Source organism: Lichenostomus cassidix, chromosome 11, assembly GCF_008360975.1.
Source record: "Lichenostomus cassidix isolate B80296 chromosome 11, HeHo_3.0, whole genome shotgun sequence".
In the NCBI taxonomy this organism is placed as follows: domain Eukaryota; kingdom Metazoa; phylum Chordata; class Aves; order Passeriformes; family Meliphagidae; genus Lichenostomus; species Lichenostomus cassidix.
The window spans coordinates 13,408,188-13,432,793 of record NC_139492.1 but is presented as its reverse complement, the minus strand read 5'-3'; the positions used below and the strand labels follow the sequence as shown (position 1 = coordinate 13,432,793).

The window sequence follows — 24,606 nt, the reverse complement described above, 5'->3', positions numbered from 1 at the left end:
TGGATGGAGTGTTGAAGAGCCATGGAAAGAAAAAAAAATGTTGGTGGTTGAAAAAGAAAATATTAGGATAAGATTTACAATGCAGAGTTTTTATCTAGCTCGTTCCCCTTTAAATGTTAAAAAATATTCTATTTTAAAAGATCACCTTGCTTGTCAAATAGATCAGATTCATGATCCTTGTGAGATGGAGCAGTGAGGACCTACAGCTCAGTCTTTGAATTTGCATGAGCTATTTAGTGTGTAGGCACTAAATACTTAGTTTTGAAAAGTAAACACTGGATTTGTTTTTTCTTCCTTTTTTATGAACTTTGAGGCCATGGAATAATTAATCCTTCCATTAAATCAATTATTATTTGGTTATTTTTAGGCATTTTTAAAGGAAATCCTGCTCAAGTAAAGGAATATCAGGATCTTCTGGACCCTTTGCTACAACACACACCTGAAGGTATTATCTGGAAAATGTTCTTCTGAAACACTTGTAGCTTTTTATTGATCTGAAGGTATAAAAATACTCACTTAGCTATTAATGTATATTGTGGTCAGAACAAAGGAGAAGTAAGAATATCAATATATTTCTCAGTGGCAAAATACTAATTCTAAAGCGACCTCCTTTATGTAGATACATTGCATTATGAAGTGTGATAATAAAATTAACATTATCTGGAAAAATGCTGCTGATGCTAATGTAAGATTTACACTGTGCCCACTCATTGCTCCCCTCCTTCACTTGTGCTTCATTGTTTACAAAGTTCACTTTGGCTTTCCAGGCAAACATTAACTACCAACAGTTAGATTGTTTCCATGTCCCACCTGGATGCAGTTGAGAATTGCTCTCATCATTCATTGTCACTTAATTTTGCAAGATGTAAAAAATAATTTGGTATATGCATATGAAATTGTTTCTAGCTTAGAGCTGGGAAAGTGACAACATAATAATTTTAATGTAAATGTTCTCTTATTTAAATTGTGCGCTTCAGAATTTTTGTGGCACTGCAGACAGGGCTAGTGGTGGCCTACAGGCACATCCATCCAAAATCCAGTTAAAAAAAAGAAAAAGACCATAAGTTGGAGTGGGAGGAAAAGAAATGGCCCCAGAACAGAACAATCCAATTTTAAAACTCAGCATTTTAGTCACCTGTTCTTACATCTGTGGTACAGTTACACAAATAGGTGCAGAATACGACTTGTTCTTTAAACTTTTTGAAGTGAACTAATTTCTATTAGACAATCAAACATTCCCTTCCCAAATTTGCATTATGTGGCAGTTTTCTTGCTGATTGTTGCTTTTTTCTTGTTATAAATGCTTTTGTGAAGTTTCATGGACACTAAATTAATCTTGTGGTTTCCTTTTGTTGAAAATCATCACAAATGTCACAGCTTAAAATTTCTAGGTGTGTTTTGATGCCTCGGTCATTGGATAATTCTATCTCTAATAACTCTCACTTTTCCAGTTTTTCTCTGCTTCTTGCCAGTAATTTTTTTTTCTAAGCAAATAGTAAAACACTCCAACTTTATTCTGTTTATCACCTGTTCTTTATCCAAATTAGTTCAAGAGTAGAGCAATATTAAAGTGCAATTTAATTATGCAGGAAGCATATTAATTTGCTGTCAATTTCATATGATTAGGTCAATAATTTGTAATTCTCGTCTCTAAATTCCTGATGCATGTCCACTAAAAAAGTGTTGAAATAAAGTTTACTGATCTACAATTATCAGCAATACCTGTGGCATAATTCTAGATACAAGATATGTATCTTCCAGTGGAGAATTTGGGTCATTTTTTTTCATAATGTTTCACAATTCAAGAGCTGGTTTTAAATATTAATTAACAAAAGTATGCAAAACCAAGTTGATGTTTTTGAGCAGGAATTCTAGTTGGAAAAAGTTGCCTGATACTGAGCCTGGGTCAACTAGGGGCACAACACCCCGAGTGTTTCACTGTGACCCACCTTTCATTGCTGTTGGTTAAGGCTTCTTAACTGAACTCCATTTTGCTCCAGGTGACTTCTTCATTTTTAGTTTGCACAGAAGGTGCTGCACAGGCAACATACCTGTTCTGGGGAGAAATTCTGAGGAAATGTCTCCTGAAATACGAAGTAGTTTAATATTGCCCTGGGATTCCTCCACTGCAAAGATAACAGTGAATGACAATCTCTGTTCAATCAAATTGTTATGGGGTGCAATTTTTCCGGTTTGGGATCCACTTCAGCTTTATTAGGGGACTCAAATAACTAATGAGGGAAGTGCTTTTTACTCACTGACTGTGCTTACTGTCCAATTGCTCAGGGTGCCCTGTTGTCCCCAAGTATTACTATGTGCCTGCTGACTTTGTGGAGATGGAGAAGAGGAGCCCTGGCAGCCAGAGGAGGTTCCCCAGTAACAGCGGGCGTGATGGGAAGCTGTTCCTGTGGGGTCAGGCTGTGTACATCATTGCCAAGCTGCTGGGTAAGAGCTGAGCACCTGCCAGCAGCTTTGCACTCTGCACTGTGTTGCTCTTGAATCTGAGCTCATTGCCTTGGGTTTGGAATGGACCTTGAGTGGCTCACGTGTTCTCTGCTCTGGTACATCTGACAGACAAAAATTGCTTTGTAGTCTCTTTATTTTTATGCTGCATACTGTAAAGCATAGTGGAATATTTCATAGAGTACTGAGAATCTAAAGATGATGCTAGGGGTTTTTTTTTTTCTTTTGCTGGTTCTCCCTCTTACTTACTTTTCTTCATGACAGAATATATTAATGTGATGCTTTCTGGGTTAGCTGTATCAGCTGCACCTGTATAGTGATGTTTGTGAGTGATTTATAGCATTTAACTCAAATTATTCTCTGCTTTCAGCAAGACAAGTTGAAACGTTGAATACTTGCAGTCTCAGAGAAAGTTAATGATTTATTCAGACTGTGTTATTTTCACCCTTTTAAAAAGAAGAAGCTGTATGAGTAATTGGAAGTGCATATCCAAGCTTGACCACTGAAGGTTGTTTTGGTGAATTTCAATCACAAACTCAGTCTCATTTGAAATTATTTTATTATAGGCTAATGCAAAAAAAGTGGTTAATCCAGAAAAATCTTCACAGTTGGTTTTTCTCTTTAGTATTTCTTTTAGGAGAAAGATATACTGCTTTATTTTAACAGGATCAGCAGTTACCTGGCAATCAGTAGATGGAGTTCTAGAAACTATTTTTCTGTTAACACAGAAGGGAAACAGGCTGTTGGTAATAAAAATGAGAAAAATTCAAGGGGAGTTTAAAAATTCAACACTTGGCAAGAACAGTAGATATATCTTTAGGTATGGAGGGACAGAGTCTGTCTGGTGCTACACCTGTTTGGTTTTGCTGTATTCCTTGCAAAATTCCTCTTTTAGCCAATGCTTTAAAGTAAATGCAGGCAATCTCACTGTTAATTAAAAAGAAATAATTTGTCTTCTAAGAGTATTACCAAACTAATCCTCAAGTGGGTATGTGTAGGTTTACTGTAGTAGTTCTGCTAGTGTTGATCTTGAACTAATGTTTATGTATTTCTGTACCTGCAGAAGGCTGGTTAAATAAAATGTATTTATAATTTGCTAACTGTGTAACATAACATTCCTGTGTTTCAGTTCTTTGCTAAGCATTCTTAAACACTGTTTTTTTATTTCATTAATTTTCTTAATTGCTTTTTTCAAAACATTCAAAACAATTTTTTCCCTTTTCTCTCATGGTCCTTGCAAACAGGGTCTGGAGATCTTATAGCAAAGTCTGTTCACCAGTGATTGTTATATCAGGAACTCCATTTATTTATACTAATTTAGAATTGGTGCATTCAATTTTGCTCCTTATTGGTGAAAACCTACCTGAATAACAATCTCGTCCTTGGTGAAAGTGTTTGTATATGTTACTTTGCTTGTTGCTGGTTGCTAATTAAGTGGAAGCCTGGCTCCAAGTACTTTGATATCTGGGAAGGTATTGGTTTCCCATTTCATTATCCATTCAGAAATCATTGTGTTGCCTCTAGGGTATCAATTAATTTGTGTTTGTTCAGCCTCCTCACTCCTGCTGTGTAGGCAGCACACGGCATCACCTCTGTAGCTCCTGCTGCTGGCTCTGGGCCTGGGGTCTGCCTCTGGAGGTCCAAATGTTTCTAAATGTAGCAACGTGAGCCTGAGTCAATTCTTACCCTCCCACAGAGGGTCAAACAGAAATGGGGAAGTCAAAATTTTGATCCTGCTTACAAACACTCTGAATGACAGAGGCAGTGAAAGTGTCTGCATGTCACTGTTGGAGGACACTACAAGTTTAGGCAACTGAAAATCTTGTTTATGAAGAAAAAAAGTGTGTGTTTTGCAGCTGGTGATGCTGTTTTTCATACAATTTCCTTCTTGCTTTGGATGAGGAGGTTTGTAAAACTTTTGTGTTAAGGTCCCCCATTTTGGAGTAAGGGAAAAGAACTCCAGGTTCTGCTGTTTCAAGCAATTGAAAATTCACTTGGTCTTCTGTTTAGTAGCTCTCTTTCCTTTGTTTTTCCTTAGAATTTTATGTCTTTTTCTGTGGATTCGGTGCTGCCTAGAATTAAGTTTTAGCAATATTTTTTATTGGCCAAATGGATTAAATGTTGTCAGCTGCTGCTGATGGCAGATAGTGAGCTAACTAAGGAATCTGCTTTTGCAGTCCAATACGCTTGTATTTGTGATAACGGTGATGAATATTAATTAGGAGTTAGAGTAAGTTTTATATTAGTCTGTTGATGCAGTTCTTCTAAATATGAAATTATTCTGACCATATATTTCAGTTACTGAGCAATGTAAGTCGGTGTTAAAACCAGTGGGAACAGAACACATATTCTGGAAACCTCATTTTTAAGAACTATGAGGCAGAGCCCATTGATCTTGAAATAATTTGGTTAATTCATTTTATTGCATCAGCAGTACTTCACATAATTCAAGTAACTCCCATTCCTTTAACCAGCATAAGAATTCTGTGTGGACTGGAGCTTAGATGAGTGGCTTGCTCAGATATGACTTGGTAACTCATGTGTCAGTACATGAATCAATTATCCATAGTGCTCTTTTATCACTAGCTTTGGTTGTGTTTGTGTCCATGGCTGGTGACCCTGCAGGAGCAGTGCAGAGCCTTTCCTGGCTGCAGTCCAGCTGCACTGTCCCAGCAGAAGGCTGAGGGCAGGACAGCAGCCAGGGGCTGGCAGAGCTCCAGCAGCAGAAGGTTCCTGCAGGGCTCCCCTGTGAACTGCCCAGCCAGGGCCCTTCACTGCTGCCCCTTCTGCTCTGTTCTGTCCCAGCACTGGCAAGCTCCAGGCAGGGCATAGCTGGAGTTTTAGGCTGCTGCCTTCATTTACTGCATGATGCAGTGTTCAGAAACATCCTTATCAAGGCAGCTCTGGTTTTCCCTTGGAGCTGAGTGGAGCCATGAGTCGCTTCTGGTTTAGATTAATGCTTATTCCCTCGTGTTGGGGCTTTTAAGAATAGGTACCAAATTGTTGACTTTGAGATAGAAGAAATGAAAATGTATTGTGACTTACTCTGCAGCAGAAATTAGATAAAGTTTGGACAGCTTCCTGTCAAAATACAATTTTGGTAGGAGAATGCTTATTTTAAGGGTATAATAGCTCAGACTAGATTATGAACCTATATTCAGTGAATTTGGTGGAACTTTTTAATAGTATATTTTTATTGGAGTGCTTAATTTTTTTTTCAGGAGAAGGTTAAAGTACTGGGTTTTTAGATTTGGTGGGGTTTTCCACCCCCATGTGAAAAACTTCATGTAGAAATTGCTAGATTTCAAATATTTTTGATAAGGTTTTTTTTACAATTTCTTCTTGAGTTACCTCTAAATATGGTATCTTTGATATCTCTTGTCCTTTCCAGGATTCAAGTCATATGATTACCTTGACATAGAAGCTGTCTACTTTTCTTCAAAGCTAAACAATTTTTGGTGGTCACTCAGTTTATAGTTAAAGCTCTAGAATAATTCCAGGGTTGTGGATTAAGTGCTTTTTATGTGAGTTGTGTTGTGGAGTGTGTTGTCTGCCAATAATCTATTAACATACCTTCGTGAGCACATAAAGGCTTGGTTTTACATACCACAGTATTGTAATTAGCTGCAGCAAGAACAATGCTTGAGTCATTAGTTTTAAAATTAATACAACTCTGAATTTTTCACTATGTGCTTTTAGAAGTCATTGATCTAAAACAAAGCAGCACCAAGTACAACACATAAGTTGACATGGCTTCTTCACAAAAGCTGCAGAAACTACTCAAGTTGTTCTGTATTTTTATTCTCATTTCCTTTCAGTTGACAAATTAGTGAGTCCTAAAGATCTTGACCCCATTGGCCGATATGTACCCCCCGAGGACCAGCGGAACGTTAGCATGAGATTTTCAAATCAGGTAAGCATTAGCTTAGTATTGCAATATTTTTTACTGAAAAATTGTCATCTAAGTGCTATACGTGGTCCTCCAGCATTGCAGTTAAAGTGCAAGGAGAATATTCAATATGTGTATGTTTTCTGAATTGATGGAGGATTGCTTTGGAAAGGAAGATTATAACGTCTGCAGTTTTAGGGAAGTGATGCACATTTGCCTTCAAATTAAGTGATGCAGTCAAAATGATAGATAAAGTGGAGGTTTAAATAGCTGCTAATAAATAGGTGTGTGTCTTTGAGTTATAAGTTATGTCAGGAAGGCAAGAATGAGCCTGCTTTTCTTATTCCTTCAAAGTCATTCCAACTACAACGTACTAATATTTCTTGTATTTAGAGCTCCTAAGAGCTACAAGGATGAGGTTTTTTCTTTGGTGTGGTTTAGATACTATCCCTAGAGGTGGTTAAAAGATGTGCCGATGTGGCATTTAGGGGCAGGGTTCAGTGGTGGGTTTAGGAGTTTAGGTGGGAGGAGTTAGGTGGGTTTAGGGCTGCTGGGTCAATGGTTGGATTCAATGATTGTAAAGGTCCTTTCCAGCCTTAATGATTCTGTGATTCTGTGTGCTCCTGTATTGGGACTAAATGCATGGCAGGAATAGGTGACCAGGGATGGGGAATGCTTGAAACAGGATAATTCAAATTGTAGTGGATATGGATAGCAAGATAGGAACATGTCTGTATGTAGGGGACTTCTGTTATTAAACAGGTAAGAACTCTATGTATGGAAATGTGTAGCTAAAAGATGTCTCAGCCTTTTTGTTTCTTGGTATAAAGAATCTGTATTTAAGAAGTTCCTCATTCAGCATTATGAATTTGTTATTGAAGCATAAAAGATGAATTATTTATCTTAAGATTCACTCCAAGTTCAGAACTGAACAATGTTTTTCTTGTTCTATCTAAATGCCGCTTTTACCCTCAGTTTCCTCCTATTTCCTGTTACCAAGGTAATCCACATGCCTGGCTGTTGGTTCATTCATAATGAGACTTTCATTGTTCACAGTGCAGCACTTGTGCCATGTTCATGTGAGATAATGAAAGCTCAGTGATGTCATTTGTTCCTGGGTCCTTCGTTTGTTCTTACATCATGGGATTGAGTGTGACAGGACCTGTGAGCTGCTGGTGCCACAGACCCTTTCAGGAGTGCCTCAGGAGAAGCCTGCATTGAGTCAGGGTTGCTGCAGCCCCTCCAATTCTTCTTTCTCTGATTCCTCAAACCAGTCACTTTTAATATGCTGCAGATGAACACTTTGAAGAAGATGAGGCTTTCTTCTAAAGGCACTCTATGACTCATCAGGAAATGTCTTAGTAGAAAAGCATTTTCACTATTATTTGGGGTACCCAATATGTGATAGGCAATTTCCAGATCTTCAGAGAGAAATAGCCTCTGCCCTGAGAGCTTCCCAAAAGTGATGATGAATAATACAATGGTAATTTATTTTCTCATAACTTACTCATTTGTTTTCTCATAACATACTCACTTAGCAAGTCAATAAAGGACTTAGTAAAATGCAGCTACCCAGTGAAATTCAGCAATATAATAGGGACTTTAAAAGTCAACAGTGTTGAATGCATTGAAAATAACTTAAACAGCTGCATTTTGATATTTTGCTTCATCTGCAAACAATGCATGAAAAAGGAAGGAAAGTCTGGGTGTGCCTAGGTCTTATAGCTTTGTTCTTCCCAGTGGTGATACTCCTTTGCCATAGGTAACCATGCACACGTTTCTTTGATATGTAAATGGCAAAACTATCCAGAATGTTCTTCCTGTGCTTAGAAGGAAGTGATGTCCTGAAAAAGTGGGCAATGGAGACTGTGGCATCAGGCCTTTGGCATTGTGGCCTCTGAGGAGCAGTGTAGAAATGGTGACCAGAATGGTTCATGTCCCGTAAGGCCAGCCAGGTGGTTGTGGAGTTTCTTTGAGTTTGTACTGAGACAACTGTTGCAGTATTTTGGGTGGTTTTACTTCAACAGCAGCAAGATGTTCTTTCATGCAGATGTCAAATGGGTCATTATTAAGAGGAGGTTAAAGGTGCCGAGATGTCCTGACATGACTCAGGTGAGCTGTATCAGCAAAGGTCTTAAAGTTCCAGGCAGGAGTCTTGAGTTTGGCTTTTTTTAATCCACATTTTAGGTTTGTTTAACCAGTTTGTCTGAATATTTGATTATGCCATTTTATCTAATTGAGCTAATTTATGCGAAATCAGTATCTAGTATTTGCCTTAAAGTGCAGGGAAAATGACTAAGAATACCATATAAAATGAGGACACAGCACATCTTAATGATGTCTTCAGAAACCAAAAGTAGTTTTTTCTCTTTAATGATGTCTTCTCTTTTCCATATAGCTAAAGAATTATTCAATTAAATTGAACAGAAAAGTATTTTCACTTGTATTAAATTTTATTCCTGTAAGCAATAAACAAAGATATGTAAAAATTTCAGATGCCTGTGTATATAAATTTTGTTGTGATACAGTGTTTTGGAAGGAGATGTACCCAAAAGGAGGCATTTTAATTTTTATTTGAAGCTCTGTGCTGAGTAAATATTTCTTCAAGAAATGTGTTTTCCATGTAGGCATATTTTCATTTTGTGGTTTGACTATAAACTCTAAACACTTGCCACTGAAAAATGTGATTAATTTAATATATTTGTGGCTTTGGTGCCACTACAAAAATATGTCTTATACCCACATAATAGTGTAGATTTAAGCAAGCAATGGAAAATATTTAAAATAGTCCAACCTTACCTTTACAGCTTGGAAGCACTAATGAAGAATTAGTTAAAGGAAAGTAAGGTAATATCGACCTACAAAGGCAAAAGTGCTATGAAAACTGTATATATAACTATGCATTATTACAGCCTTGAGTGCATGAGAAAATCAGATCAGAGGACAATCTCACTGCTTGTAGAAAACTGAGGGATCAGATGAGCAGTACAGTAGAAATGTAATGGCCACTAACACGAATTTTGTGTGTTTATAGTTTGAAGGAAATGTTTTTTCTCCTAATTCAATGCCAAAAGCCATTATTTTCCACTTTCAGGAGGCTGTGTCCATATGCTCCTCCTGGGGCAAGTGCCAGTGTGGTGCTGGAGCAGGGCTGCCTTTGCTGGGTTTAGTCTGTGTTCCAAAACATAATGAAGGCCAACAGCAGTCAGAGAGGTTCTTTCTCTTCTGCTTTGCAGTGCTAATGGTCAGGTTAGAGCCCATTCAGGAGTTCGAAAAGATGGAATTATCCCTACTCTGTTTACTTTGAAAGAAGATAATGCAGAGAATTGTGGTTCAGGGTGACTCTTTAGAACTCGATTCCTTAGAAGAGCTTCTTTTGTTACTCCTCTTTACTGTCTCCACACTCAGGAGAGGTTATAACTCAGTTTGGGTTGTTGCATTCTGTTTTGGGAGGATGTAGTGTAGAAGAGGGCCTGGATGGTTTGAGAAATGAGGGAGGGTGGGGGTTTTTGGAATTGTTTTGTGTTTTACTGGCACATGTGAAAGCTGATTTATTGGTGTCTTATGTTTAATTTCATCTTTAACAAAAAATCATAATCTGACTCAATTGCCAGAGCAGGACTAATTTATCTTCTGGGTTAAGTTGAAATATGTGTTTAGGGTTACAATAAATTAACTGAATTCTCTGCATGTGATGACTGTATTCTTTTAATGTTTTGTTGGGTAGAGTTAGCAATTCTTTATAAGGATTTCATTTCAGTTACTGGGAATTAAGATTAATGCCTATTGATGAAGAGAATTGGGAATAGTCAAAATAATAGACTGCTTTTATTTTTTTCAGGGAAATAGATAATGTGTAAAGAAGGAAATAAAATTATTAATTGTAGATAGACTGAGATATTTTATTATTTTTATGTTTAGGATTAGAGCATGTCCAATTTGGATGGAACCATATTGCACGATTTGTTTTGACATGTTAATTTAATACAATTGTCTACCACAGTTAACACAATTCTAAGCCTGCCAAATGCTGTTTTGGAATTTGAGGCACATACCTGTGCTGTGCTTGATTGAAGGGGTCTGGAGTGTCAGTGACAATGAGCTCAGGGAGGTCAGCAGCTGAGTGCTGCCAGAAGCAGCTCTGTGACAATTGGGCTGTGTTCAGCAGCAGCTGGGTGGGTCATGGGGTGCAGTGCAATCTCTTCTGTTGTGTGCTATTTCTGGTTGCCTCTCTGCGCTCTGAGTGCTCAGGAAGCCCCATTTCCATCGGGGCTCTTCCTTACTGTGCCCCTTTTCTCATGTGCTCACAATGAATGGGGTTTTTTCAGAGTTCTGAGGTTTCCTGGCAATGGAAGCAGAAAGGCATATAGTGATAACATCTGTGCAGTGAGAGTGCAGCAAAAGACTGATACTGAGCTGCTTTCTCTGCTTGTGCCAGGAATGGAGTTAGGGATCTTTCTCTTTATCCTACCTCCAACAGTTTATAACCTTGTTAAAAACTAGGATTTTTAATTTTTTTTTTCTCCTTTTTGGAGAGGAAGAACAACTAATCAGTCTTTCATCTTGTTCTTCTGAGGTATATTTATCATCTGCACAGCATGCAGAATACAGTTGAAACCAACCCTTCTGCCGAGGATCCAAGCTGGAAACACAAGGCAGGAGGGGGAGCCTGGGCAGGGGGGCTGTTGTGGTGTCTTGGGGAGACAGTGATTGATGTTGTGGGGAGCAATACCTGAGCTAGCCTTAATTAGACAGATGAGAAAGCCAAGACAATGAGATTTATTTAGTGAAATATTTAGCAGTTTAATGCTTTTCTGTATCTCCTTTTTAAAGAACATACAGCAAATGCAATATAGCACAATCATTGTTTGAAAAGGTGACTTACTTTTTTGAGTGTTTTATCTATTATTTTGATCTGTGTTTCTCTAGGCCACTACTTGTGATCCTCCAGTCTGTGACATGTCAAATGACAATAAAAGTAAATTTCTTTTTAATGTTGCAGCAATCCTGTAGTTGTACTGCAATTATAGTTATATTTTTTCCACAATACTTTGAAATATCTAGTAGTTTTTCACACAGATTTTGTGTTGTGCCAGTTGTGCTGTAGATGCATTTGTGTAGTTTCAGGCCCGTGTTAGAATCACCATTTATTGCTGTGAATGAATCATGTCCTTGGCTGTGTGTGAGGCAGAACACATGGACTATGTGCAATTTACAGGCTATGGTTCCACTGTCCTGCTAAGCTCTTTATTGAGAGGGTAAGAATTGAGTCTGAACTTGAAGACCACTGCCCAAGTTAGATCACAGGCTGTCTACAAATCAGTAGTCTTGGAAGGGACTCTCGTTTTCAGCTGGGGGGGACTTGTGCTTTTTGTTTTGTACACAATGACTATGGCTGAGAGTTGGGTCAAGTTTTCCTACTGTTTGTATAAATGCAAGTGATAGCACAATGATCTTATTCTGAGCAGGAATATCTTTTAATGTCACTTGAATTTCTGACTTCTTCATCTGGTCTCTTCATGCACACACTTTAATCACAAACTTATTCCATGTGGCAAAAAGTCCAAAATTTTTAGTACAAATATAGTGCTGACAGACTTCGGGGAAAATCTTACCAAGAATTTCTTCTGCAAATCCCTAAGATCTTTATTGATATCAAGGCTCACAGCTGCCTGAGCAAGCAAGCATTGCCTCGGAACTCCTTGTTCTAAATCAATGTCTATTCCTTTATCATCACAAAAAATGCTGCCTTTTTATACAATCGATAGAAGATGTGTTTAACTTCTGTCATTCATGTTCTGGTAGTTTCTAGACAAAAGCAGACAAAAAGCATTTTAGCAAAGAAAATGTGATCTTCTCTTAGTTTTATTATTTTACAGTTGCTGAATGCCAGAGAAGTGAGCAAGGAGCTGGGCTGTTGTTCATAGCTCATTCTGCCAGTGACAGGAAAGGTGAATTGCCAGTTCAAGACCCAGGGAGTCAAGTCAATGATTTCACCCAACACCTTGAATTCACTCCTGTTTCCATGGTTTCCTGATGTAAAATACTATTTATTTCAAACATCAAGTATCTGTATAATAAACAATGCAAGGAAATGAAGTTGTCTCTTGTAAAGTATATGTCTTTCATGTCACTAAAGAGTAGCTGTCTGATAACAGTTTCTCAAAGGTTTGAAATCATCAAGTCATTTTTTCTAAGTGAATTTTATTGTTTACCCAAAAAGCTACCCAATTACCCAATAATTTCACTTGTTACAAAAATATGTATCAAAACGTTAGGTCATATTAAGCATATAGGTGATATATTGATTGGATAACTCCTAAATTTTTGTATGAAAAAAAATGTTTCCCTTTGTAATTCTTCTTAATTAAAGAAACCCCCAAATGAATCCAAACAGTGGAATGATTACCAGAAATCTATTTTTTACTAATTCTCAAAAATGTGTCTTGCAGAGTATTTTTGGTAGGACAGGCTTCCTATAGTCTTGAGATGTACAAGTCTTTCAATTTGCTCACACCATAAGAAAAAGCAATGCAGACATTGATGGCTGTCATAGCTGTGAATTGTTTAAATAGCCATTGTCTCTGGTCATGCTGTATTGAATAAAATCTTTAGTTAGCAATGCTAGTAATAATTTTGTCATTATTTTCCAGGGTCCGTTAGAAAATGATTTGGTGGTACATGTGGCCCTGATAGCAGAAAGCCAGCGGTATGTATTTACTTTTGTTAAGCACCTATATGTTGAGGAAGGGTTGAACAATACTTATGAGATGGTGTAGAATAAAATACTGCTACTTGTGTATATCTGCTGCCAAGATAATTGTTAAAACTATTCTGTGATTTGTCATTAAATTTATCCGTATTTCTTTTGCAGCCTACAAGTTTTTCTGAACACATATGGAATCCAAACTCAGACCCCCCAGCAGGTTGAACCAATTCAGATATGGGCTCAGAAAGAACTTGTCAAAGTAAGGGATTCCGCATTTAAAATTATTTATCCTTCTGAATATTTCTTTTGTCAAAATAAGAACTTATATCAAGTTATTAGCCTTGTATCTCCCTAAGCTGTTACCTACATTTTTGTGTTCTAATGCAGTTGCAAGTTGTGCTGGCACTGGAAGTTACAGATGCCTGGAGCTTTTAGGGAGATGTGGAGCCCACATGTTCTATATTATCTGATTAAGCTTATTACCTGAGCCACTTTCAAAGTATAATGAATGAATAATAAAATTTTAATAATATCAGTAGCTTGGTAAACGAAATGAATCTTGATGGAGAAACAAGCAAATGAGCAATAGTCAAAGAAATGGGTTAAGGCAGTAGACATAAACAGACAGAATTTCTTAGTGCAGCCCGTGTCACAAGCATTACCCAGAGCTCTGTCACTGTTTGCACTTGGATTGACTATATCCAGGAAGTTTTGGTTTTGAAATCCTTTTCAGTGTAACCCTTTAGCTGAGCAGATTTAAAAACCCAGTCAGAAATTACTGGGATGAAGGATCATCTCCAGAATCCCCTTCTTCCTCCCTGAAGGCTGTTTTCTACAAGGGCAAGAAGTCTCTTAAGGGACGCCACATCCTTACAGTCCTAGGCTGGCCCTCCTAGTCCTGGTTGTAGATCAGGTGCACAAAGCTCCTGTGTAACCTTGAGTTGTGCAGATGGTCTCAAACATGAGTGATCAATGGCTGGGGGAAGTGCAGGGACCATATTGTGTTCATCAGCTCTGAGGTCCCAGCTGCAGAACAGATCACTGGGTGGGACTCTCCATTGGAAATCAGGTCACATGGCCAATGTCATTATCAGTATCAGGAGTCTGTAGGACATGGGGAAAAAAAAGTAAACTCAAAAATAGAGAATATAGCAATATATTTCAGATTTCCTAAGTTTGTGAGGATAATGGATGCTCTAAACGTGGCTGTGGCTCATTCAGAAAAATGCTTACCCCAAATAACAGCTCCCACTAATACCTGAGAAGTACTAAATGAGAGAGAAGAGAAATAGCTGTGTTTCCATTCATCCTGGTTCGTTTCTGAACTCAGTTTTGCTCACTACCTTTTATGATAATATATTCCAAAATATGTTCTCTTTGTCTGTATCTGTCCTGAAATTCTGTACCTGAAACTTTGGTTTAACAAATGAATACTCCATAACTTTACTATAGAAGTATATTTTGTCTCTCTGTCATCCATCACTTCTTTGGTTTCCCTGACAAAAAGATGAGACCTTCATTAAGTTTTATTATTATCAATTAAATTCCTATCTATGGAAACGTCTGTGTTAGGATTTATTTTTCTAAAGCTGTTGAGACATCTGGCAATTCTTCCTTTATCTTCATGATGGGTGGGTACATCTGCCTCATCAAAATTTACTTTTAAAAGGAATGCCATGAAAATATTAATTCAAATACAAAATCTTTTCCTAATGGGCTTCTAATAAAGACTGTGCAAGAGCTGTGAAGTAAAGAGAGTGTTTGGGGTATTATGAGAACTGGGTTTGATCTCTGGGCTTATGCCATTAATCTATATGAACCAAAAAGCAAACAAAGAAAAACTCCTGGCAATATTTGTCATCCTTTGTGGGGAGAGGAAGCCAGAGTTGGAGCAGTCATTGTGTTTTGGGGAATAGAAAGTTGATCCATGGAAAATATGGATCTCAGTATTTCCTACTCTGATGCTGTCAGTTCTAAGGAGTTTTTAATTTAATTAGAAACTTTTTGTCCTAGGTTGCAATATTGATGTAGTTAAGTATTCTATTACCACCAGCTGTGGGCCATTAGCTGCTATCACCCACTCCGGATGACAGGCAATGGGCCATCCGTTAGCTATTATCACTTGCTAACGACCCACCCCGCATGACAGGCAATGGGCCATCAGGGACCCACCGTGTGACTCATGGACTTATCTCATCCCATTGTGAGATGCTCTGCCGAGGAGGGAGGAGCCAGGTGTTCCCACCTGGATATAACCTGGCCCTGGAACTGCCTGAGCTAGCCCTGTCTACTGGGTTCCCAGAGGACCAGAGCTACCACTGGATCTTCAGCTGGAGACTAGACCTTCACAGGATCACCGCTTCAACTGGACTACTTCAGTTGGACTGCTACTACCACCCTAACAGGGTGTTAGGTTGTATCTGACTTTGCCAGTGCTTTTCCTTGTATTATTTCACTTATTTTTAATTTCAATCTTGACTTGTGATCTCCCACTGGTTTGTTTTCAAACCAAGACATATTTTGGCGCCCAACGTGGGGCTCGACCTGGGGAAACTCAGAACATCTTATCACCATGATGCTCAGCCTGTCTATGTGGGTAATGTATCTTACCCTCTATATCTTCCCTCAAATGGGAAGCTATCTACCCGTCATATTGCTCCTGTTGCGACCAGGGAATGGCATGAGAATTGCTGTATTGGTTTATTATGCCTATTGCATGGTAACCTGTGAGGCAATGAATACCATCCGGAATATATACTCGACTTTGTCTGCCTGGCCTAACCTGAGCTGCTACGTCTGGGACCTCCTTGGCAATCACACCCACCCTCTGGGGCTAGGAGGAGAGAGCGGTTTCTTCCAGCCTTTCAGGTCAGGCACAGCTGTTTTTGAGGATATTGAGTTCTCTCTGGATGCTAGGGATGGCATAATCTTTTTGTTAGTTCTGTTTTCTTTGACCAGCACTGTGTACCTCATGCTGAAGATCAGAACAATATCTTGTCTTCCTGAGGAGGAGAAACAAAGCAAATCAGCAGGAAAGAGGAAGAGAACCAAAAGGGCAGTGGACGTCTCAACACAGACCATTACCAAATCAGAACAGCCGAAGCCTGTAGCAGTTGCCCCCGTCCAGAAAAAGAAATCCAAGAGCAAATCAGTCCGCACAGCGACTGATGAGGATGCGGCAGGACCATCTCACCAAGCAGAAGAGACAGAGCCGGAGATCATCACTCGCTCTCTATCCCTGGGGGAGCTGCGTGACCTACGGAGGGAATTCACCCGGCAGGCAAATGAGTCCATCTTAACCTGGCTGCTCCGCATCTGGGATGCCGCCGCTAATGACACTATTCTGGACGGAAGTGAGGCCAGGCAACTGGGATCCCTGTCTCAGGATGTGGTCATTGACCAGGGGATTGGGAAAACCCAGGAAACTCTCAGCCTCTGGCGGCGATTGCTGCTGAGTGTACGGGACAGATACCTGTGCAAAGAAGACCTCCAGATGCACCAAAGGAAATGGAACACAATAGAACAAGGTATCCGATGCCTGAGGGAATTGGCCGTGCTAGAGATCGTTTTCTCAGACAACGAGAGATTCCCCAAGAGCCCAGATAATGTCCGGTGCACTTCACAAATGTGGCTAAGATTCGCGCGGCTCGGACCAGAGATATACTCTCGTTACCTGGCAACATTGCAGTGGAGGGAAGGCGAAGACCAGGTGGGCGTGTTAACAAACAAACTGAGAATTTATGAGGACACTGTCACCGCCCCACTACGCACCCAGGTCTCATCGGTAGAAACAAACCTGGCCGAGCAAGTCCGGAGCTTGATTGAAGAGAGCCTCCAGAAACTAAGGAAAGAGTTCAAAGAAGGATTTTTCCATGTCACACCGAAACCAACCAGAGTCTCTGCCATCAGGAGCAGACGTCCCCCAGCCAGGGAAAGAAAACAAACTCCACGACGTGACCTCTGGTTTTTCCTTCAAGAGCATGGGGAAGACATGAGGAAGTGGGATAGGAAACCCACCTCCACCTTAGCAGCCCAGGTACGTGAATTGAAAACAGAAACATCCACTTCAGGAGGCTCATCTAGGTACAACACTGCCCCAGTCTCTTGTGGACAGAACCCCCGACAGAATGGAAAGGATAATATGACTGATCCTCTTGAAGGAACCTCAGGAACACATTTACGGGAGAAGAACATCGTGCACCAAAAACAGGATTAGAGGAGCCCTGCCTCTAGCCAGGTAGAGGAAAGGGACAATCGGATCTATTGGACTGTGTGGATCCGATGGCCTGGCACGTCTGACCCACAAAGATACACGGCTTTGGTTGACACCGGCGCTCAGTGCACCCTGATGCCATCCAGGTATGTGTGGACCGAATCCATTTCTATTTCTGGGGTGACAGGAGGATCCCAGCAGCTGACTGTACTGGAAGCTGAAGTGAGTTTAACTGGGAATGAGTGGCAGAAACACCCCATTGTGACTGGTCCAGACGCCCCATGCATCCTCGGCATAGATTATCTCAGGAGTGGATATTTCAAGGACCCGAAGGGACATCGTTGGGCTTTTGGGATAGCAGCCGTAGAGACAGAAGACATAAGACAACTGAATAGCCTGCCTGGTCTCTCAGATAACCCATCTGCTGTAGGACTACTGAGAATTGAAGAACAGCGGGTACCAATTGCTACAGCAACAGTGCATCGCCGGCAATACCGCACTGACAGAGACTCTGTGGCCCCATCCATAAGATGATTCGGGATCTGGAGAGCCAAGGGGTGGTCAGCAAGGCTCACTCACCCTTTAACAGCCCTATATGGCCGGTGCGTAAGTCCAGTGAAGAATGGAGACTGACGGTGGATTACCGTGGCCTGAATGAAGTCACACCACCACTGAGTGCTGCAGTACCGGACATGTTGGAACTTCAGTACGAGCTGGAATCCAAGGCAGCAAAGTGGTATGCGACCATTGATATTGCCAATGCCTTTTTCTCCATTCCTCTGGCAGCAGAGTGCAGGCCTCAGTTTGCTTTCACCTGGAGAGGTGTGCAGTACACGTGGAACCGACTGCCACAGGGGTGGAAGCACAGTCCCACCATCTGCCATGGACTGATCCAGGCTGCACTGGAAAAGGGTGAGGCTCCAGAACATCTGCAGTATATTGATGACATCATTGTGGGGGGGGACACAGCAACGGAAGTATTTGGGAAAGGAGAGAAAATCATCAGAATTCTCCTGGAAGCCGGTTTTGCCATCAAGAAGAGTAAAGTCAAGGGACCTGCCCGAGAGATCCAGTTCCTGGGAGTAAAGTGGCAAGACGGACGGCGTCAGATTCCTTCTGAGGTCATCAATAAGATCATCGCGATGTCTCCACCAACCAACAAGAAGGAGACGCAAGCTTTCCTAAGCGCCATAGGCTTTTGGAGAATGCACATCCCTGAGTACAGCCAGATCGTGAGTCCTCTCTACCTCATAACCCGCAAGAAGAACGATTTCCGCTGGGGCCCTGAACAGCAGCAAGCCTTCACCCAGATCAAACAGGAGATCGCTCATGCGGTAGCCCTGGGACCAGTCAGGACAGGACCAGAGGTAAAGAATGTGCTCTACTCTGCAGCCGGGAGCCATGGTCTGTCCTGGAGCCTTTGGCAGAAGGTGCCTGGTGAGACCCGAGGTCGACCACTAGGATTCTGGAGTCGAAGTTACAGAGGGTCTGAAGTCAACTACACTCCCACCGAGAAAGAAATCTTGGCAGCTTACGAAGGAGTCCAAGCCGCCTCAGAGGTGATCGGCACAGAAACACAACTTCTCCTTGCACCCCGACTGCCAGTGCTGGGGTGGATGTTCAAGGGAAGGGTTCCCTCTACCCACCATGCCACTGATGCCACATAAAGCAAATGGATTGCCCTCATCACGCAGCGCGCCCGTATTGGAAACCCGAATCGCCCTGGGATTCTAGAAATTATAACAAACTAGCCTGAAGGTAAGACTTTTAAATTATCTTCAGAAGAAGCAGAGGAGCAAGTAGCACGTGCCGAAGAAGCACCCCCGTATAACGAGCTGCCGGAGAGTGAAAGACGCTATGCCCTCTTCACCGATGGTTCCTGCCGAATTGTAGGTGCAGATCGAAAATAGAAAGCTGCAGTGTGGAGCCCCACACGACAAGCGGTACTGGCTACTGAGGGACAAGGTGAATCGAGTCAAGTCGCAGAGCTTAAAGCCATCCAACTGGCTTTGGATATTGCCGAACGAGAAAAATGACCAAGGCTCTATCTCTACACTGACTCCTGGATGGTAGCCAACGCGCTATGGGGATGGTTAGATCGCTGAAAAAAGGCTAACTGGCAGCGCAGAGGAAAACCCATCTGGGCCGCTGAGATTTGGCAGGACATCGCCGCCCGGGCAAAAAAGCTGACCGTGAAAGTTCGACACGTGGATACACATGTACCCAAGAGTCGAGCTAATAAAGAGCATCGTAACAACGAGCAGGTGGACCGAGCTGCCCAGGTAGAAGTGTCACAGGTGGATCTAGACTGGCAGCACAAAAAAAAATTATTTCTAGCTCGTTAGGCCCATGATGCCTCTAGTCATCAAGGGAGAGATGCGACATACAGGTGGGCTCGTAACCGAGGGGTGGACTTGACCATGGACAACATCTCACAGGTCATCCACAGCTGTGAGACTTGCGCTGCAATCAAACAGGCCAAGCGGGTGAAGCCTCTGTAGTACGGTAGACGATGGTCAAAGTACAAGTATGGGGAAGTATGGCAAGTTGACTACATCACACTTCCCCAAACCCGCCAAAGAAAGCGCTACGTGTTGACCATAGTGAAAGCAATCACGAGATGGTTAGAGACCTACCCTGTGCCTCATGCTACTGCCCGAAACACCATCTTGAGTCTAGAAAAGCAAGTCCTGTAGAGACATGATACCCCTGAAAAAATCGAGTCTGACAATAGAACCCATTTCAAGAATGGCCTCATAAGCACCTGGGCTAGAGAACACAAAATTAAATGAATATACCACATCCCCTATCATGCACCAGATGCCGGGAAAGTTGAACGGTGTAACGGACTACTTAAGACAACTTTGAAAGCACTTGGCGGGAAAACCTTCAAAAATTGAAAACTAAACTTAGCAAAAGCCACCTAAATGATTAACACAAGAAGTTCTATCAATCGAGCCGGTCCTGCCGAGTCCGAACCTTTGCACACAGTAGATAGAGACAAAGTCCCTGTAGTACACATAAGAAGTTTTTTAAGAAAGACTATTTGGATTAGTCCCACCTCAGGCAAAAACAAGCCCATCCGTGGGGTTGTTTTTGCCCAAAGACCTGGTTATACTTGGTGGGTGATGCAGGCAGATGAAGAAACCCGTTGTGTCCCACAAAGAAACCTTATCTTAAGTGAAAACTGTGTAGATAATAATAGAATAAGGAGTAAATAATGTCCTAAGTTGCAATATTGATGTAGTTAAGTATTCTATTACCACCAGCTGTGGGCCATTAGCTGCTATCACCCACTCCGGATGACAGGCAATGGGCCATCCGTTAGCTATTATCACTTGCTAACGACCCACCCCGCATGACAGGCAATGGGCCATCAGGGACCCACCGTGTGACTCATGGACTTATCTCATCCCATTGTGAGATGCTCTGCCGAGGAGGGAGGAGCCAGGTGTTCCCACCTGGATATAACCTGGCCCTGGAACTGCCTGAGCTAGCCCTGTCTACTGGGTTCCCAGAGGACCAGAGCTACCACTGGATCTTCAGCTGGAGACTAGACCTTCACAAGATCACCGCTTCAACTGGACTACTTCAGTTGGACTGCTACTACCACCCTAACAGGGTGTTAGGTTGTATCTGACTTTGCCAGTGCTTTTCCTTGTATTATTTCACTTATTTTTAATTTCAATCTTGACTTGTGATCTCCCACTGGTTTGTTTTCAAACCAAGACACTTTTTAACTGCTCTAGTAGCATGTGGTAAGTTTAAATCCCTAGATTTATTAACAGGCATGTGTCCGAAAAAGTGCTGTAAAATAAATGGATGGGGATTGAAAGTAGAACTTGAAGTCATGTAAACATATCCACAAAGTGGGGCAGCAGGGGGATGAGAAGAGAAAGAAGAGATAAACAATAAAATTGGACAAGATACATGTAATACACAGGGAAAAAGTACATCTGGAGTGGAAGTATAGCAGAGGGGAGGAGCAGAATAGCCCTTGGGCATGGACTGAGAGGAGAAAAGGGAGCACAGAAACAGATGCTGTGCAAGACCACTGCAGTCTGATTCATGCTCATAAATCAACCCAACAGCCCAGTCTTGCTTTCACAGCCATTTCTTGCTATTAGCAGATCTAGCAGTCCAGAATTGAAGGGCATTTTAATAAAAAAACAAAGGTCCTTGAAGCAGCTGGACTTGATTGAAACTGTGCATTGTTCAGTGTCTGGTGTTGCATCTAAACTTTAATTGCAACAGATCAGGATGGAGAGTTATCACTAGCAGAGCAAACTGCTTTAGTAGCTTTTGTGCCAACATGAGGCCTCAAGCTGAAGAGTCTTCAAGGAGAGACCATGTTACAGTGCTAATAGAGTTGATTTTGTTAAGAAAGCATTTTATGTTTTGCATTCCAGCAAAATGAAGGTCCCTTTAGAGTTAAATTGCCCTGTCTACTGCCATTCTTCCAGTCTCCGTTATTTAACACAAAAAGAGGTTCAACGTTGCTTGGCTTTGTTATGCAAAGATGAGTTATTGAAATCTGTTAGTATTCTGATGCCTCCATTCCTTTCCCACTTGAGTACAGTTCCTTACTCTGGATGAGCAGGTCATGTAGGTAATTTTGTTTATTTTCTTTTTCAAATAGTTATTGGTGTTAATGCAGAAACATGAGCAGGATCAGCAAGGCCCCAAGCAGACAGTAATAAAAAGCTATTGAGTGTAATGTTTATTCAAGTGTTTGCATTCATTTGCTTCTGAATTATCTTCCTATAACATAAAGAAAGATTGAACTTCAGAAAATGTTCAGAATTATGAATATTCTGTAGTAATGGTGGGTTCCTTACCTAAAATAGGCCAAATAAAGAAAAATTACATCGTTCAGTCAGGTTTAACTGATACATTTCTAATGTATTGCTCACAGATTAGTTGTTTTCTTATAGCTTTTTTCTCATACACTGTAATAAATGAAGATTATTTTTGCAAAATTGTATCAGTTGAAGTAATGCTAGGCATACATAACTCTAATAAGAATCAAGCTATGAATAATGAGATAATTCCCTCTTGCTTGTGTTGCTGATGTGTTAATTTTCCAGATTTGTACTGAAATTAGAATAAAGATGTTTAAAGGGTTCCTATATTACTCTTATATTTTTGTATCCACACTGGAAAAGCATTAGAGAAGACAAAATTGGCCAGACAATAAATGCAAATGATCCTTAAAAAAATTATTGCAACAAGCAATTTGGAAAATCAATAAATGTTTTACTTGTAGAGATTAGAAAAGTAATAAGAGCAAGAAGTTAAAAAGAAGACCTAAACAAGAAGTGTTTTTTAAAAAACCCAACCCTGAATAGAAATAACAGCCACATTTTCTGAATCATTTTCTAATCAAAGCAGACTGCACACAGCCTGCTTTGTGAGATGTGGCAGGAGCATGAGAAAGGCTGTGGTATCTAGGTTTTTATCAGTTTTCATGATTCTTTCTCACAGGCTTACTTCCATTTGGGAGTCAATGAGAAATTGGGATTATCTGGAAGACCGGACAGACCTATAGGATGCCTTGGAACATCAAAGGTTGTTGCAAGAAAAGTTTATATTATTTTTATTGATAAATATTTTAGATAAACGTAGTCTCTGTATGGTTTTAACTAGAATTGAAATGTAATGTTATTTTATGCGTAGATCTGACTTTCGAGTCCTTGGTTTTGGCTCTTATGAATGTTTTAAAGAAAAGATTAATGGAAGTTTTCTCTCTCAACAGATTTATCGAATACTAGGGAAGACTGTAGTTTGCTACTCGATCATTTTTGATCTCAGTGATTTCTACATGTCTCAGGATGTTATGATGTTGATTGATGACATTAAGGTATTTGTAACTTCTCCTTTGAGTAACTGACAAAAATAGCCTGTAGAAGAATAAACTGTGCAGTCTGATAAAACAGAAGACTGAAGGGGGAGCACAGTGCAGTGTGGATTATTATAGTACAAAAATTAACTTGCAGCTAGAAAGACAAATATCCTGTCAGCCCACTATGAGTTCTAGTGAGTCACCTTCATGTGACAAAAAAACTGCCCCAAGAGTGATTTGGAATGCTGTAGGGCAGAAAGCAAATTCTCATTTGTTTTTTTGGGAGAGCAAATGTACACTTAGGAAACAGCAGGGCTTGGAAGCAGCTTGTACCTGTTGCAGAAGTCTGGTGCTTTAGTTGCTAAGGTGTTTCTAACCTGTTGGGGTTTCCAGTGCTGTAGGTCTTCTAGCATCTTGTACTGTGTGTTCTGGTAGGTTGTGCTCCTGTTGTGTTGTTTGGGGTTTTTTTTGTGACTGGCATTCTTTCTTGCCCAGAATGCCCTGCAGTTCATTAAGCAGTACTGGAAAATGCACGGCAGGCCCCTGTTTGTGGTGCTGATCCGTGAAGACAACATCAGGTAGGGAGAGAAAAAAGCAGGATTTGCACTGTGGGATTCACCTAATTGTGAGATTAATGGAGTTCTCTTTCAAATTTCAGAGGGAGCAGATTCAGTCCAATATTAGATATGCTGGCAGCCTTTAGAAAGGGAATGGTTGGTGGAGTGAAAGTTCACGTTGACAGAGTACAGGTAAGATGTTCTTACTGACTGTTGTCAGGGTTCTTACCTCCTGATACTGGTACATGTATTCTTACTACTTTTGGGCTTTCTGTGACTTCTAAGGACTTTAGTTTCATAAAAGTAAGGAGTCAAGACTCAAGACATTTGGTACTGTTTGTTTTGTCTCAAAAGAAACATGGGTTTATTTCAATTCCTTTTGATGAGTCTTTTGAAACTCATAATCTTCACAGAGGATTTTCAGAAGGGAAAAGGGTGTTTTTTGTTAGGCAATCTTGTGATATTACTACCAAAGGATAAAGCCATGGTGTCAAGCACTGAGGGATTTCTTTTGATTAGGTAATCATGGAGGGGGAAAAAAGGTGCTTCGCATATATTAAAATTCTTACAAGAACTAAGTTCTAGTTTTAACATCTTCACTGTTTGAATGAATCTTAAAGCAGGAACATTTCTTCATTAAAATGTGAAAATTACTGAGACAGGTGCTGATTTTACATACTCCAATGTGCTAGTTAATCTTAGTTTACACCTTTTGAACTATCCTTTCTTTGTCAAAGAGAAGACCAAAGACAGAGTTATGACTTATTGTTCCCTAGAAAATCATTGACTTGTAGGAGAGCTGGGCTATTTGTAAAGGAGATGCTCCTAGCTATGATGGTTTAAGATATCCTTGTAATCTTTAAGTATTTATGTATTTCTCTTGATTACACATAGGTCATGTAGTCTCTTCTGGTACCACTGATTCTTCCTAAA

At 40.5% G+C, this 24,606-nt stretch overlaps 1 protein-coding gene across 7 annotated transcripts in view; it reads left to right on the top strand.

Moving 5' to 3' along the window:
• Positions 1-24,606, top strand: part of PHKB (phosphorylase kinase regulatory subunit beta) — a 73,083-nt gene that overhangs the window by 28,778 nt on the left and 19,699 nt on the right. For all 7 annotated transcript variants that reach the window (XM_085071922.1, XM_085071918.1, XM_085071920.1 and 4 more), the window contains 9 exons: positions 368-445; positions 2,287-2,445; positions 6,282-6,376; positions 13,006-13,061; positions 13,227-13,320; positions 22,759-22,842; positions 23,030-23,134; positions 23,612-23,694; positions 23,775-23,865. In XM_085071922.1, the coding sequence (XP_084928048.1) occupies positions 368-445; positions 2,287-2,445; positions 6,282-6,376; positions 13,006-13,061; positions 13,227-13,320; positions 22,759-22,842; positions 23,030-23,134; positions 23,612-23,694; positions 23,775-23,865 (845 nt within the window). The remainder of the gene's footprint in view (positions 1-367; positions 446-2,286; positions 2,446-6,281; positions 6,377-13,005; positions 13,062-13,226; positions 13,321-22,758; positions 22,843-23,029; positions 23,135-23,611; positions 23,695-23,774; positions 23,866-24,606) is intronic.